Source organism: Callorhinchus milii, unplaced genomic scaffold (assembly GCF_018977255.1).
Source record: "Callorhinchus milii isolate IMCB2004 unplaced genomic scaffold, IMCB_Cmil_1.0 Scaffold4, whole genome shotgun sequence".
Taxonomy (NCBI): Eukaryota; Metazoa; Chordata; class Chondrichthyes; order Chimaeriformes; family Callorhinchidae; genus Callorhinchus; species Callorhinchus milii.
The window spans coordinates 53,039,829-53,055,656 of record NW_024704745.1 but is presented as its reverse complement, the minus strand read 5'-3'; the positions used below and the strand labels follow the sequence as shown (position 1 = coordinate 53,055,656).

The 15,828-nt window shown below is 37.7% G+C and overlaps 1 protein-coding gene across 1 annotated transcript in view; it reads left to right on the top strand.

The window, feature by feature from the left end:
• The window catches only part of LOC103185146 (rho GTPase-activating protein 42), a 175,273-nt gene that overhangs the window by 125,571 nt on the left and 33,874 nt on the right, over positions 1-15,828 (top strand). Inside the window, exons 7-14 of the mRNA XM_007903515.2 lie at positions 5,941-6,045; positions 7,498-7,627; positions 9,659-9,759; positions 11,030-11,136; positions 11,999-12,077; positions 13,016-13,052; positions 13,627-13,689; positions 15,009-15,083. Coding sequence (XP_007901706.2) covers positions 5,941-6,045; positions 7,498-7,627; positions 9,659-9,759; positions 11,030-11,136; positions 11,999-12,077; positions 13,016-13,052; positions 13,627-13,689; positions 15,009-15,083 — 697 coding nt within the window. The remainder of the gene's footprint in view (positions 1-5,940; positions 6,046-7,497; positions 7,628-9,658; positions 9,760-11,029; positions 11,137-11,998; positions 12,078-13,015; positions 13,053-13,626; positions 13,690-15,008; positions 15,084-15,828) is intronic.

Genomic DNA, 15,828 nt, shown 5'->3' with positions numbered 1-15,828 from the left:
AAGATCTACAGAGCTTCTGCAGCTGCCCCTTAACATTGAAAGTCTTGTGTGGAATGTACTTCATCACTTGTGTTGGCTTTAAAACACTCTTCCAAGATGTTGTCACCACTTGGAACTCAAACTTTTGTACTCGGATATTCAAAGATGCAGTTAATGGGCTAAACTAGCAATCCTTGAGAAGATTTTAATCAGTGGGAAACCTCAACAATTTGGACGTTAACAATCCCATGGCACTATTCAAAAAGAGAAATTTCTAGGCCAGCAACAACACCAAATTACATTTGTATAGAGCCTTTCACATCGGGAGGACATCACAAGGCTCTGGACAGTCAGGGATTTGGACCCAAGCAGGGGGTTGGGATTAGGAGGGGTGGAGGGCAGGGAGGGTAGAAGTGTGACCGAAGCACAGTCAAAGAGGAGTTTCTTGAACGTACCTTGAAGGAGGCAAGGGAGGGAGCAAAGCAAAGGGCCTGTGGGATGGAGTTCCAAAGGGTGGGGGCAGAGAGGCTGTAGGCCCGTCTGCTAATGGTGAGACGGGAGAGGCATGTGGAACGGGCTGTAGCCTCCTGAATGGAGGGAGCGGACAGATTGATATAGGGTTAGCAGGTCACAGAGGTAGGAAGGACCAAGGGCATGGAGGGCTTTGAAGGCGAGGACAAGGATTTTTGGAAATCCTCTAAGAGATGGGGAGCCAGTGGAGCCAGGTGAGAGTGGGGGTGTCACAGAGCCTGGTGTGGAAGAGGACATGAGCTGTAGAGTTCTGGATGATCTGCAGCTTGTGGAGGAAAGAGTTGGGACGGCCAACAAGCAGGGAGTTGGAGTAGTTGAGCCGAGACGTAATAATTGCTTGAATGAGGGTTTTGGCGGCCTGAGGGGTGAGGCAGTGGTGGAGCCGGGCATTGATGTAGAGGTGGGGGAAGGCAAAGCAGGTCATGGCGCGAATGTGGAGTAGAAAGGACAGTTGAGAGTCAAACAAGACGCCAAGGTTCCAGATTGGCTCAGTGAGGTGGAGTGTTCATCCATGGTCAACAGTGCAGCAGAGAGGTCAAGGTGGATGAGGATACAAAGGGAGCCCTGGTCACAGATAGACAAAGTGTAATTTGTCACTTTGACCAGGGATATTTCTGTGCCGTGGGCAGCACGGAAACACGATTGGAGTGATTCGTAGAGGGAATGGCGGGAGAGGAAGGAGCAAAGCTGGGAAGCAACGACTTGTTCCAGGGCCTTGGAAAGGAAAGAGAGGTTTGAGATAGAATGGTACTTAGAGAACCAGGATGGATCAGGAAAGGTTTTTTTTTTATTCTCTCCCAATGTGAAGGCACCAAAAACCAATATATAGATTATTATTGTTTTATCTCTTCCCCTCTATCATTTCTGTAAGGCATTTGTTCTTTCAGTAACCAACCAGGATCAATTTTGTGAGACTTCTGTCCTTGTTGCATTCTGACTGTGTCCAATTATTATTTGACCTTATACCCCCAAAATAATAAATCATGTTATGGCAGTAGTTTTCTGTGGAAAGTTATGCCAGTTGATTAACCCTTACAATACACCTGGCAGTTAATAGTTTATTAACTATTATTTATTTTGACATAGTATTACCCAAGAACAGCATTGCACAACTTGATCTATGAAATAAACTTAATTTTCATTAACTGGAAAAAAAAGTTGAGATTTCACTCAATTGTAGACTTTTCATCCACAAATAATAATATAATATATAATAATAATCCTTGCATTTGATATTGTGCTTTTCATGCTTTCTAGAAGTCGCAAAGCGCTTCACAGAATATACTGTAAAGTGGATTGACTGTATATTTTGTGGGCGAAACACGGCAGCCAATTGCGCACAGCAGTGTCCCACAAACAGTCGTGGATTGAGTGACCAAATTATTATTGTTTGTTTCTTCTTGAGGGATTATTATTAGGCATGTGGAGTTAAGAAACTTGCCCAGTATTTCGCCCTGCCAGGAATCGAACCCAGGTCTCTCGCTTGCGAGGCAAGTGCTCTAACCACTGAGCTACAGGACAAAACATAGTCACTACACTTTACATTATATACTGTGAAAGGCTTTGCAATGTCCTCCCATTAAATGTTAAAGGTCCTGTGCTACTAATCAAAAAGAGAAGGATTTTTCTTTCCCAGTGTCTTAACAAGCAAACTGACTCATAAATTGGTAATTTGCCATGTGTGGGTTCTGCTGAATGCAAATTGCCACATTTGCCAACAAAATACCCATGAGGTACTTTGAGATGTTGGACATGGTCTATATGAAATTCTCAAATTATTCTTATTTTGATCATTGAAGTCATTTTGATTTTCCCATAAAAAATTTGCTTTCATTTTGTACAATTTGACTTCCATAGATGAAAATCTCTTGCTCACCAGATTGATTTTGAAAGTGAGATTACTCTGGTGAAACTGAAGGTGGCAGTCAGCAATATATTTTCCACATCATTTTGGTGTTCAGTCACTTTGATAAGTTAATAAATCTTCAGTGGGTTTGCACGGATTTAATTTTTAGTCTTGACTGTTCTGTGAATTCATATCTTATAATTAAGGAATACAGACCAATTCAATGTATCCATTTTTTGATTACAGTGGGTTATGGTACTATAAAATTGAATATTTTGTTTCATTTATTATACAAATTTAATCAGATTTTTAAATATCTGCACAGGCTAATAAAGACTTATGAACTTTCTGCCAATTACTATTTTAGATGAGAATAGAGAAAAATACAGAAATGGAGAAAACCATCATTATTTGCATTCCTTTTCTTAATTGACTTTTTGTCCATTCCTTTATATTTTCTTCTATTTTTCCAGTTAGCCCAATTTGTCCCATTCCCTAATAGATGGTAACAAAGCAATCTTCTCTTAGAATTGCTCATTTATGTTCAGGAGGTTTGCAAGATTGACTTGGGTAACTCGCCTTCTGATTGTCACTCTTTGCTACTGTTCTATCGTCCTTTGCTACTGTTCTGCTATGATTCTGACTCCCTTGACTCCCATCCTCTGCTCGGATGCCCATCTACCATTGCTTAGTGTTTGAGATATCCTCCTGACATGAAAGATTCTATATCATTATAATTAGCACACTGAGACGCTACCCAGTGTGGAGGGTGCTATATAAGTGCAAGTTATAATAATAATTAATAATCCTTGCATTTGATATAGCGCTTCTCACGTCGGGAGGACATCCCAAAGCGCTTCACAGAACACACTGTAAAGTGAATTGACTGTATATTTGTGGGCGAACGCGGCAGCCAATTGCGCACAGCAATGTCCCACAAACAGTCGTAGATTGAAAATGACCAATTTTATTATTGTTTTGGTTTTGGAGGGATTATTATTAGGCGTGTGGAGTAAGGAAACTTGCCCAAGGTTTCGCCCTGCCTGGAATTGAACTCGGGTCTCTCACTTGCAGAGCGAGTGCTCTAACCACTGAGCTACAGGACTCCACGAGTTGTTGTTTTATTAGTGTTGTATTGTTAAAAATATTGGTAATTTCTCATTTGTCTAACAAATGATTACTCATTCTTTTACCTATTCTACTTTTTATTTCTCTTTTGCTTTCTAGATTATTGGTTCCTTTTTGGTTCCATTATTGTTTCCTTCCTATGAGCCATGAGCAGTTGAACATTAATTGAGCTCCTGACATTTTGCTCATCTGTAGAAGGCCACTTGGCCCTTTTGTGTTAAACTGCAATGTGGCACATATCCTAGATTTAAAAAAGCCACAATGGAGTTGTTCATTTTTACTTAACAATATATTATGATTTACATATACAAATTGTGGTTGATGTATGGTGAATGTCCTTTGTAATATCATTGCTAACATAGTCACAGTAAATGACTGGAATTTGCAGCCTGTGTCACTCTGTGTTCCTAGTTCCTAGTTTCAAAATGTGCAAGTAAGCATTAAGGCTCAAATTAAGTCAATTTTCTGCATCTATAACAGTCGTTTTGCCAATGGAAGTATTTATTAGTTTTTTTAATATGAAGGGACTACCTGAGGTTTGTTTGTGTAGAATTTCATATTTGAAATTAAAATCCAGTCCATTACCATTTATGGTAATGGCCTTCTGCATTCTTCATTCCAACCAATCCTGTGATGAACTGAAGTTTTTTTTAAAAAAAATTGGTTAATAGATTTTCATCATTTCCCCTTGATTAGCTGTCTACATTGTCCCTGAGCATTGGTTGTTTAGCCATACCTTTGCTTGAATTGAGTTGAAATATGGAAAGCTGAGATGGGTGCAACAGGAAAAGGCAAAAGATCAAATCGACATATATATTCTGCTAGAAAAAAATAACTTCCTTAATGCTCCAATCGACTTTAAACAGTCAATAGAGGAAAGAAAACTGTTTTAGGATCCGTTTTGTATTTTGTGCATTGCAGTGCTTTTCTGCCTTGTTTCTTCTGCTATGGTGCAAACTTTTATATGAATGAAGATGGCGATCACTTCAAATTTACATGCTTCCCCACACCTAGAATAGCTAAAACCAATCAAAATACTGATATTTTTACTGTTTGTGCTTACTTTGTGTTAATATGAAACATATGAATAGCCATGTCTCTATACTATAATAATAATCCTTGCACTTGATGTTGTGCCTTTTCATATCGAATGCCTCAAACACATTGCAAAGTTTTCTGTAAAGTGCAGTGACTGTGTATTTGTACCCTACAAATGCTGCAGTCATTTTACAAGCAGCAGTATCTCATAAACAGCTATAAGGTGAGCGATCAATTTGATCTGAAGGATTGTTGGCCAGGAGAAACTTCCTTGTCATTCCGAATAGTACCATGATGTCTACCTGAATAGGCAGTTGAAACCTTAGTTTAATGTCTCATTTGAAGGATGACACGTCTAATAATTCAGTGATTTATTCAGCTAATAAATAGCACTGCTTTATGATATCAGCTAAACTATACTCAGGAAAGTCCTGACATGGGGCTTGAATCCGCAACCTTCTGATTCGGAGGGGAGAATGCTATCAACTGAGCCAGACAAACACTTTATTCTAATAACTAGAATAAGTAACAAGTAGCATTCAATCAACTGAACATTTCCTTGCAACTTGTGTGTCTACACTCCTATATATGCACACAACATATGTAGATTGTATGTTTGCATATTTAAGTGTATGTATGTACTAATCTGTATGCTACACAAACAGAAAATTATATATTCAAATAATATATACACAAATGTATACACAAACCACAAACTCATTTATGCACCACAAAAAAGCATTCTTCCTCCAGAAAGCATGTTACCTGAAAGACAATTTCAGACAAGACCATTATAAAACGTGTGGAATTTTAGGTTTTTATATTTATTAAATGTATGTAAAAATGTATATATATTTGAAAAACTAGAATTCCAAGTGTTTTATAATGGCCTTGTCTGCTTATGATAGAGAGAGATTAACTACGAGACAGAAAGATAATATTTTTTGTGCAAAACATTAGTTAGACTCCATCTAGGCATATTGCATCCATGTTTAAGCACCTCGTAAAATACATCACAGGCGCAGAGAGGGTGCAACATAGATTTGCTCGGATGAAGCTAGCTTATTTTGTACTTATTATTGCTTATTCATATGGTTTGGATGATGGGGATCTTGCCTTATTGGGGTGAGATGGGGTTCTATCGCGGCTACAAACTGGAACAGGAAAAGGCACTCTGGAAACACCCATTCTCAACTGGTCATATACTGGGGTTGTATCTAATGGAACGAATACTGCAACTGACAGATAAACTCTAAACTTCCTCTCAGATTCAGGCACTACTATTGCTGAAACCAAGTTGCTCTAAAACAGGAAAGTTTTTGCTGTATAAAAAGATTGCATGATAGGTTTCCAGTATTGAATTAGTGGTCTCTTTTTATTAAATATGTGTGCTTAAAAATATGCTCCTCTCTCCACAGCTGTTGGCATTTCTTCAAGGGTTATTCACATTCTACCATGAAGGTTATGAGCTGGCTCAGGAGTTTGCTCCATACAAACAGCAGCTGCAGTACAATCTACAAAATGTAAGAATTGTGATATATATGTACATTATGTCCGAAAGGAGCTACAGCCCAGGGGAAAATTGAATCGGACAAATCTATTTACAGCTTTTAGAATAACTGCATATTTTCAACATTTATTTAATTGAATATTATAACTATAAATGTAGTTTCTTATGTAATCGGGCATTCTATTAATTAATCATGTTATCAGTATTATTCAAATGTAAGGCAAAAATCTGCATGCTTAGTCTACTTAACTTGTAGAAAATCATTTTTTTGAAGGATTACAGTGCCCAGAATTGAAAGATTTCCAAACAAGAGTTTTCTTTGGGCTTTTTTTTAAAACACATTAAGATTTTAACTTTAATGAAAAGCAAGGGTCACGCAACATATAGATTTAAAGTAATATTAATTCTTAGTTTTCTCCCATTTTACAACTGTGTAATTTGTTTACACAAAGATGATTATATCACGACTGTTAAACTATTGTTTTGAAGTGAGAAATACTTGTAAACTATCAGATCACTGCAGAGACAATGTTGATCATTTGAGTATGTTGGCATTGTAAAATTCTTGGTATATCATTTTGTTTGTTTGTTAGAGCATTAATAAAGACAGTGCAACAGCACTGCAGACCTCATAACCTGTGAGCTAGGACCCTACCTATTTCTTGTATATATTAATGACCTGGATTTGCAGACCCAATGTAAAGTAGTTACATTTGCAGATGGTACAATTTGGGGAGGGGGAGAGAAACTGGAGGCAGAGGAGGCAGGAAGGTCTTACAAAGAGAGCTTGATAGGGTATGCAAATGGACTGATAATGGCAAATGAAATTTAAAGCAGATTAATGCAAGTACTATTTATAGGAAGTAAGAATAGAAAACATGTGTACTCCATGGATGGGATAGAACTTGTCAAGGAACAGGTTGCCAGGAAAAGTTGTTGAAGCCAGGATGCTGAACTCATTTAAAGAAAAATAGCTTGATGCAGCAATGGGAAGACAATAGGATAGGTATTGTGGAAGGAAGGATGAGATCAAATGGGTTGGAGGGCCTTCTTCCCCCAAACCAATCTTCTGAGATTTTGACTCTAAATTCATGTTTGAAAACAATTTAGTTGTGTACCTAGGCTTCTTAACTATGCTGATGAGATGCCTGCAGTCAGCATTTTGACCGTGCCTTCAGCTCCCCTCTCGACTGTCTACCCCCTCCTCGCTCCTTCCCTTCCCTCCCCTCACCCTGACCATTTCCCCGCTGTTCGGGTCCTGACCCAACTGTACAGCGCCTTGGGACGTCCTCCCGACGTGAAAGGCGCTCTATAAATGGAATCTTGTTGTTGTTGTTGTAACTGTCATGTGAAACCCCAGTTATGCATGGGTTCTTTATGTTCATATTGACTAACTTTAAACTGAAAATTACAAGTAACAAAACCTAATGATTATATAATTGATTTTTTTTCCCCATCTCTTAAGACCAGAAATAATTTTGAAAGTACCAGGCAGGAGGTGGAGAGGCTGATGCAGAGGATGAAATCAGCTCCCCAGGATTACAAACCCCCTGGCCAGTGGACAATGGAGGGATATCTCTATGTACAAGAAAAACGTAAGAGATTGAAATGTTCCCTACCTTTGCTACCTGTTTAAACCCCAATCATTTATCCGCACCCCTTCCCACAGCTGGCTCCGGCCTCCTGCACATTCCTCATGCCCTTCGCTCCCGTGCTTTCAGCCACTACGATCAGAAACTGTGGAACTCTCTGCCGCAATTCCTCTGCTTTGCCTCCTACTTGCCTGTCTAAGGTTACACCTGAAGACCATGCCTGTGGTCAACTCTCCTCTCTCCTCCACCCCGTTAAGCGCTCCGAGACTCTGCCCTTGCATGAAGGGCACTAAAAATGCTATTTATTGTTATAAATTTGTTGTTGTATATTAATTGGAATAGGTTTCCCATTTCCCATTGAGTAATATAATGTCTATTTAGAAAATTGGCTGAATGATGAGATTTTAATTTTACTTCTGGGAAGTGCATTTGAATGCAACCTACACCTATGTAATGAAATGTCTCTCACTTCTTCAGACTGCAAGAATTCCACTCACACTCAGCCCAGTCTTTGGGGCCACATAAACTACAGCACAAGATTACGTTCCAATTAGTGCTATAATTTGATTATATTATCTATTCGCTCAGCGGTCAGCAGCCTACTTCATGTCCCCCTATCTACTCAGCCCACCATAAGCAGTCAGGCTGACCCCACTCTCTGGAACTCCATCCCAGAGTCCCTCGGATTGTCACCTCCCTCAACTGTTTCCGGGTCATTCTCAAGATCATATTTCTTTGATCGCACCCTCTCCCCATCTCCCTCAGCTCCCACCGCTAGCTCAGGTGCCAAGATGGGGCTGTCTTTGGGACATCCTCCCATCTTCAAGTGCTATGTAAATATAAACCTGCATTGTGCATCAGTAATCTCTCTTTGATGGGACACCAGATTCACTGGTATAAAAAATGGGGGGAAAAATTGTTCTGATGTATTGTGAATATTGTGATGTTGGGCTTAAATACACTTTATTGGGGAAGAGTAGAAAAAACGTGTTTGAACTCAACTATCGTATACCCACCAACAGTTAAATCGTATAATAAATAATAATAGATAATAAGTCATGGCTCATTATGAGTCGAATGAACATCTGGCATGGGTCTCCTTTGCCACTATAAACATAGTTAAATGAAATACATCTTTTTCTTTGATGAGTTTCAAAAACCTGTCAGGCAAAGCAATGTTGAGGACATTTGCCTGCTGCCACAAACTGTCTGAGGTGAAAGCCGAGCTTGTGGTGCCAAACATTTTGGTTGCTGCAAACATCTTTTTCTACCTTTTTGCATAACTAAGGTGGTTTCATTTCCCCACTAACAAGCACTGGAACTGTTCACAATGCCACTATAAATGCAATGTGGCAGCGAAGGTTTTGTTTGTTACTCTGTGACTTAGTATTTTCAATTGTTGTACATCAAAGACAAACACAATCTTTGTTTTCTTTGTGGGAGCCTGAACCAAAAGTTGTTTGTTCAATATGCTGTTTCTGGCCTTATTTATACATGTTGCAAGTTAACCTCTTCTTCCCTTGCTCGGCATCACTGTAAATCGCCCCAAAACATTGTCCCATGTGAAGAGTCCTGTAGCGTAGTGGTTTGAGCACTAGCCTCTCAAGCGAGAGGACCTGGGTTTGATTGCTGGAAAGGGTGAAACCTCTAGCAAGTTTCTCAACTCCACAGCAAAATGTAGCAGTATGTAGGAACCCGATTATTAGTTGATTGGCGGATTGCTTTCTGAAGGTAATAATCCCTTCAAATAATACATAAATAATAATTATTCGGTCACTCAATCCACAACTGTTTGTGGGAGACTGATGTGCGCAATTGGCTGCCACATTTTGCCCACAAAATATACAGTCATTTCACTTTGTAACTCTTTGTGTAACTCGTTGAGATGTCTCAACGATGAGTTAAGGCCCTATATCAAATGCAAGGATGTACGATTATACCTTATATAACTATTATACGATTATTAAGAGTGCTGTGTAAATGCAAATTGTTATTGTTAACCATGTGATTGGATTTCTTCTTTCTTCTTGCTAGGACCCCTTGGGTTTGCCTGGATAAAACACTACTGCACATATGAAAAAGCAACAAAAACATTCTCAATGACCCTGTGTGAACCTAAGTCGGGGGGCAAAGTGGTAAATTCTAAATTTTATCTTTAATAATTATAAAAATAATTAAGAATATAATAAAGACAAAATGTCTGTCTGTCTGTGTGCCCACCAAGAACACAATAACTGTTTGACGTAGAGACATGAGGGGGGAATCTCCTATTGTTGATGAGCTGTATTAAAAAATGCTTTAATTAAGCTCCCAAAAAGGTATGCATGGTATCCCCAACAAGGTGTAGCTATGCATGGTTATCTGCAACAAAGTGTAGCTATGCATGGTATTCTGCAACAAAGCAGTGACAGAGGAAATCACACACCATTCTAGAGAGATACATTTATACTAATAAAATGATGAAATGTCTGTCTGTGTATCTGTCTACCAATAACACAATAACTGATTGACGTAGAGACATGATTTATACCAAAAGTCTTGCATGGGAGAGTGTCATGGGCATTTTTTTCTAATAAAGACGAAATGTCTGTCTGAGTGTCAGTCTGTGTGTCAATAACGGAATAACTGATTGACGTAGAGACATGATTTATATCTCATCGGAAAGGTCTTGCTTGTGAGAGTATCATGGGCATATTTTTTTCGGGATTGTGACCTAAACAAGCTCATCACACATGTATGGACTAGGAGTCCTCCCACTGAGTTCTCCCAACAGGAGTCCTTCCAAAACAATATGTGTGCAAATATGTGAACAAGGGATGCTTACGAGTTCAGTAGCACATTTTCTTAATCTTAAGGGATAAAGATGCATAAGAAGCGAAGATCAAGCCTTTCAAGGACAAATACAAATGCCAGACAAAAGAGAGAAGGCTGATTAAATGAAACTGGTTGCAAATGGGTACAGCTAGATAAGCATACGAGATACTGGTCTCTTGATAATCGCTTGTTAGTCGATTGGCAGATTGCTTTCTGGGGATAATAATACCTTCAAAAATAATAATAATGTGATCACTCAATCCACGACTGTTTGAGTGGTGCAATTGGCTGCTGCGTTTCGCCCACAAAACACACAATCGCTACAATTTACAGTGTATCCTGTGAAGCACTTTGAGACGTCTCAATGATGTAATAAGCACAATATCAAATGCAAGTATTATTATAATTAGCATTGGCAGTGTAGAGAAAACCATCACATAGATTGATTGTGTGATGCATAATAAATGCAGTTCTCAAATGTTAAAGGCAAAGATCTTCCTCAAGTCAATTGATTTACTGTAGTTAAATAGGCTATCAGTGTCTTAACTTGTGGTAATGACTTGCCTAACTTGTCAATCTTTCATTAAATAGAATGGCCTTGTGTCATGTCCAGAAATGTTCAAACTGAAGTTTTGCATTCGAAGGAAGACTGATTCAATTGACAAGCGCTTCTGTTTTGACATAGAAGTGGTGGAAAGGTGAGTCACATTTAAACTGGTGGAACTAACTTCCTTAGGCCAATATATATTTTTTTTTATTGGGGTGATGGATTAAATTGCATTCAATGATTAATTATACTGCCCAGTTGTTCATGCAGGCACTATCTCTGTAAACTTGAAAGGCACTATACACATGTATTTTTTATTGTTATTCTAAAACCACTTCCTGAGCATTTGTAAAGACTAGGGGATGATCCAGGTTTTAAAACGGTGAAACCAATTTAATGTAGGTGGAAGCAAGATATTTACCTACACCATTTGAGCTAACCAGAAGGGCATAGTTTTAAATTTAAATGGCTAAATGGAGGGTATTAATATTAATAATTACAAATAATTATTGATTGAATTATGACATGTTAAGGTCCCACAAGCAACTATGAGGTAAATAACCAAGTTATCTTTCCTGGACTGTTGATTAGGAGAAATTCTTGTTTTTAAATCTTGTTGTGGGACCTTTAATGTTCACCTAGCTTAATATATCATTTGCTCTGATGTTATGTCCTACACAGTGCTACACTGGACTATGAGCTCAGGCCACATTGTAGTTCCAATAGGGTCCATGATAAAGTAGGTTCTACATAGTGCGAGAAGGAGTGGTTTTAATGGACTGAATGGCCTTTCCAATTTTTTCCTCTTGTGGTAACATGTATCTATTCTAAGCTATATTGTACTTGAGTCAAAGTGCATCATTTGGATTGTAGATTTAAACAGTGAATATTTGGTGCAAACAAAATTATATATCGTGTATTTTAAGTTAATTAAATGCCTTATCAAAATCTTTTTGCTCTTTCAATGTAATCAGCACTTTAATTGTGTTTTGCACTTTGCTTTCCTGTTTCAGACACGGCATTATCACACTCCAGGCTCAGTCTGAAGCAAACCGAAAACTCTGGTTGGAGGCTATGGATGGAAAGGAACCGGTACAAGATTTTTTAATAAAGTGTTCAGTATTGTCAGTCCTATCTGCCATTGTAATTTATATTGGACGTATTCATAAATGTGCTTACTGTGTGCTTCTTTATAATCCGGCCATTATATGAGATTGTATTTAATATTCTATTTTACTTTATTGCCTAAATTTCGCCCATAATAAACACGCAAGCACAATTTTACCTTCTTATGTAATAACAATCCTTTCATATTGGGAGGACGTTTCAACATGCTTCACAGGATTTATTGTAAAGTGCAGTGACTAATCAAGTTATTTCAGCACAGTAGTGTATCTCATCTGAAATGAGTGTATCTATCATGTAAGAGGCTTATTGTAAATCACAATACTTTAAGTCATTTTAATTTTGCGCTAATGGGATCTAACTTCACAGGCAAATTTTATTTATTTATGCTTGTTATAGACTGGACTGCGAAAGTGTCTGTACAATACAAATTTTAAACATCCTTGGATTTAATATAGCGCCTTATCACTTCTTCGAGACATCTCAAAGTGCTTTACAGAATATACTATAAAGTGAATTGACAGTATATTTTGTGGGCGAAAATCCATTTTCCACTAACATAGATTCTGCATCAAGTGTTAGGTTTGAGTGCTCCGAGACTCTACCCTGAGTAAATGCAAGTTAGGTTAGGTTGTTAGGTTTCAAATTTAGATTGTCCTCCCATGGAATTACAATAATAATGATCTTTGCATTTGATATAGCGCCTTATCACGTCTTCTTTATACGTGTTCATTTAATTAAAGCCACACATGTGGATACAATTATTAGAAATGTCCTGCTGTCCAGATTTTAATGTGAAATTGAATTAGTAAAATGAAAAAAATTAGTCATCATGCTAAATTGTTTGTTCTTAGCATTTTATCATAAATTGTTTACTTGCTAACAGTGTTACANTTTTTTTTCAGATTTACACACTGCCAATCCTTTGCAAGAAAGAAGAATGTAAGAAATACTTTAGTTACCACTGCATGTCTAAACAAAAATTCTCAAAATTAACAAGAAAGGACACACCAAAATTAATATTCACTATCATTTTGTGTAGCTTTTAATTCTCTTAAATTGGTTACTGAGGGTAGGATTCACTCTTTAATATATGTTCCTTAAGATAGTATTAATATCTTATTAAATCTGCTGGTTCATAATTCAAAGAATACCGGTGCAATAAAATTCTATTGTGTCAAATAATATTTCAAGATTCAATTGTATTAAAATTGAAGCCACACCACTCAAAACATCCAGAAAAAATAATTGACAAAGAAATCACAGTAAGTTTGCTGTTTATCTCATAGTACATTCCACAAAATGATCAACATTGATAATTTAAAGCATGGCTTGAGTATATAATTATATAGTATGTAATTTCTGGGCTGTGAGTTCAAATTGAATTCACTTGAGTTAGAGATATTTTAAGATTTAAGATAATTTAAGATGCATTGATAGTAAAATTATCATTGTTTGCTGAATTTAATGAACTCTTTTTATTTGTGAATGTGCATAACTTAATTTTATGTCACAGTGTACCTTAACGAAGCAGGTTTCAACTTTGTCAGGAAGTGTATTGATGCCGTGGAAGCAAGAGGTAAGAGCCTCTTTGAACATGTTGCTTGGAGTTTTAATCACCAACTGCTAACTCTGGTTGGCATCTGAAATCTCAAGATCATTTCTCAATGTTTTTTACATTATTGATCCTTCCTCCACACGTAATGGACACATTATTTCATTACTATCATGATTCCTCTTTCTGCCACGTGTGATGGCTTGAACAGTACACTTGATCACTCAGCACTACTCCAAAACTGGCCAACAGGAAAGTGTTTCAGCACTCTAAGGATTGGCTTTAACAGCTCAGTTTTTACTGCTCCTTGAGATTCAGAATTGTCCTCTACAGGCTTAGCAAGAACTGGTGGTACTCACTCACCTAGGCTCAGGAGTGATTGAATGTCTCTCAAGGCAATAAGTCTGCAAAGCAAGCATCTGGGTTTGAGACTGCAGTGTACTGGCAAAAGAATATCTGCAGTGTTAACCAGGTTGACTTAATTTGTTTGAGCAGCAGTGCGTAACTATGGAAATATGGATTTCAACTGTTCAGTTAGAACAAATGCTAACATTGGGAAACCGAATGTGTTTTATACTGAAAAGAGAATCCTCAGCACTTTGCATACACTTGTGAAGTCTTCAATCTTGCACTTGTGATTAGAAAAAAAATCTCTAAAATAATCATTATTTTACTTAATGTTTTGATGTAATGTAACATGACAAAGTTTGACCCAAGAATATAGGACACAGGGAAATATAATGTGAAACTCCTCAGGTTGCGAAGTGTAACAACTTGCCTGTTAGCAAGGACTGCATGCTTAATAACAGTAAGAATTTCTCATCTTAAATAAGTCGATCATCTATAAACTGCAATTAATAATTCTAGGTAATCTGTTCATTCAGCATTTTGAATTAGCAACATAGGAAACCAAACATTTAGGAACTAGGGAAACAATATTTAGGAACAGAAAAGGTTTTGCTAAAAAGGTCTGCCTTTTGGTCAATTTCTAACCACTTTCCAACCTTTCTCCAAATTGCTCTATCCCTCTTTTTCCAGAATTGCATCTGGTTGTCTCTTGGACACTATTTTATTATTTGCAATTTTTTTTCTAGTAGTTTATTGTCTTGTTTCCATTTCTGTTAAATTAATCTGTTGGGATTCCCCTTTCACTGATAATTACTTGCACCTTGTGATCAATTTGGGTCCTCCAGTTTGATTCGAGTTTTAGCCTTTGCTACTGTGAACAATTTGACTAGATCAGATTCCACCATTCAAAGTATAACTTTTTAATATGTAAAAGGTTTGTTTTATTTTCAGCATGTTATTTGTTCAAAAATAATCTGTGATCTTCTCTTACCTAGGCATTAATGCCATGGGATTGTACAGAATGAGTGGTGTAAATTCCAAAGTGCAGAAGCTAATGAACACAATATTTGGTAAGATATCTTTTAAATTTGCAGAATTACTACCTGGAGAAGGTGATCACTGAGCAAACAACACTGAAGGCTGAATTTAAGTTGGTTTATTTTTCCTATGTTAATTTTTTTTTCTGGTCAGTCGGATGTTTTATACACACAGAATCCCATCACCGTGCTTAAGAGTATCCAAACCAAACTGAGATTTCCTTGTATTCCACCTACATATGGAGATTCCAGAGAGAAATTGTTGGAATGGAATGTGCACACTCTCCCCAGAGGGACACATCCCGTTTAACTAATTTATGACAGTATTAGGCACAGATTGGCAAGAGTCAAAGCTTGGGAACCCCAGAGTCTGCTGGAGTTTAACCAGCTAAAACGGAATAGCTTGCCATTGGGAGCACTGCCTGGAAAGCTTCCATTGCTTGTTCAGCTAAGACCACCCTATTTATTAAGGTTACGGGTTTAGCTTGCAGAGTTATCAGGAGCTGAAAGTAATCCCTACTTCTAGTCTTCCCCTCCAAGTACTGCCAATGAGCCAGGCTAGGTTGAATGTCATCAGCAGTGCCCTGGCATATTCCACACATGCCTAGCTCAGGAACCAGACCTCTGGGACCCCCACAGGGGATTTGAATTACAATATTTTGTTGCCAATCATGTCACCTTGGAGCTAACTCAGCTTCAGGAATTTCGGCACCAACAGAATTAGTTATTTATTATTGGGCATAAACAGTATGCTGTTTACTGATGGCCAGTCAGAGTT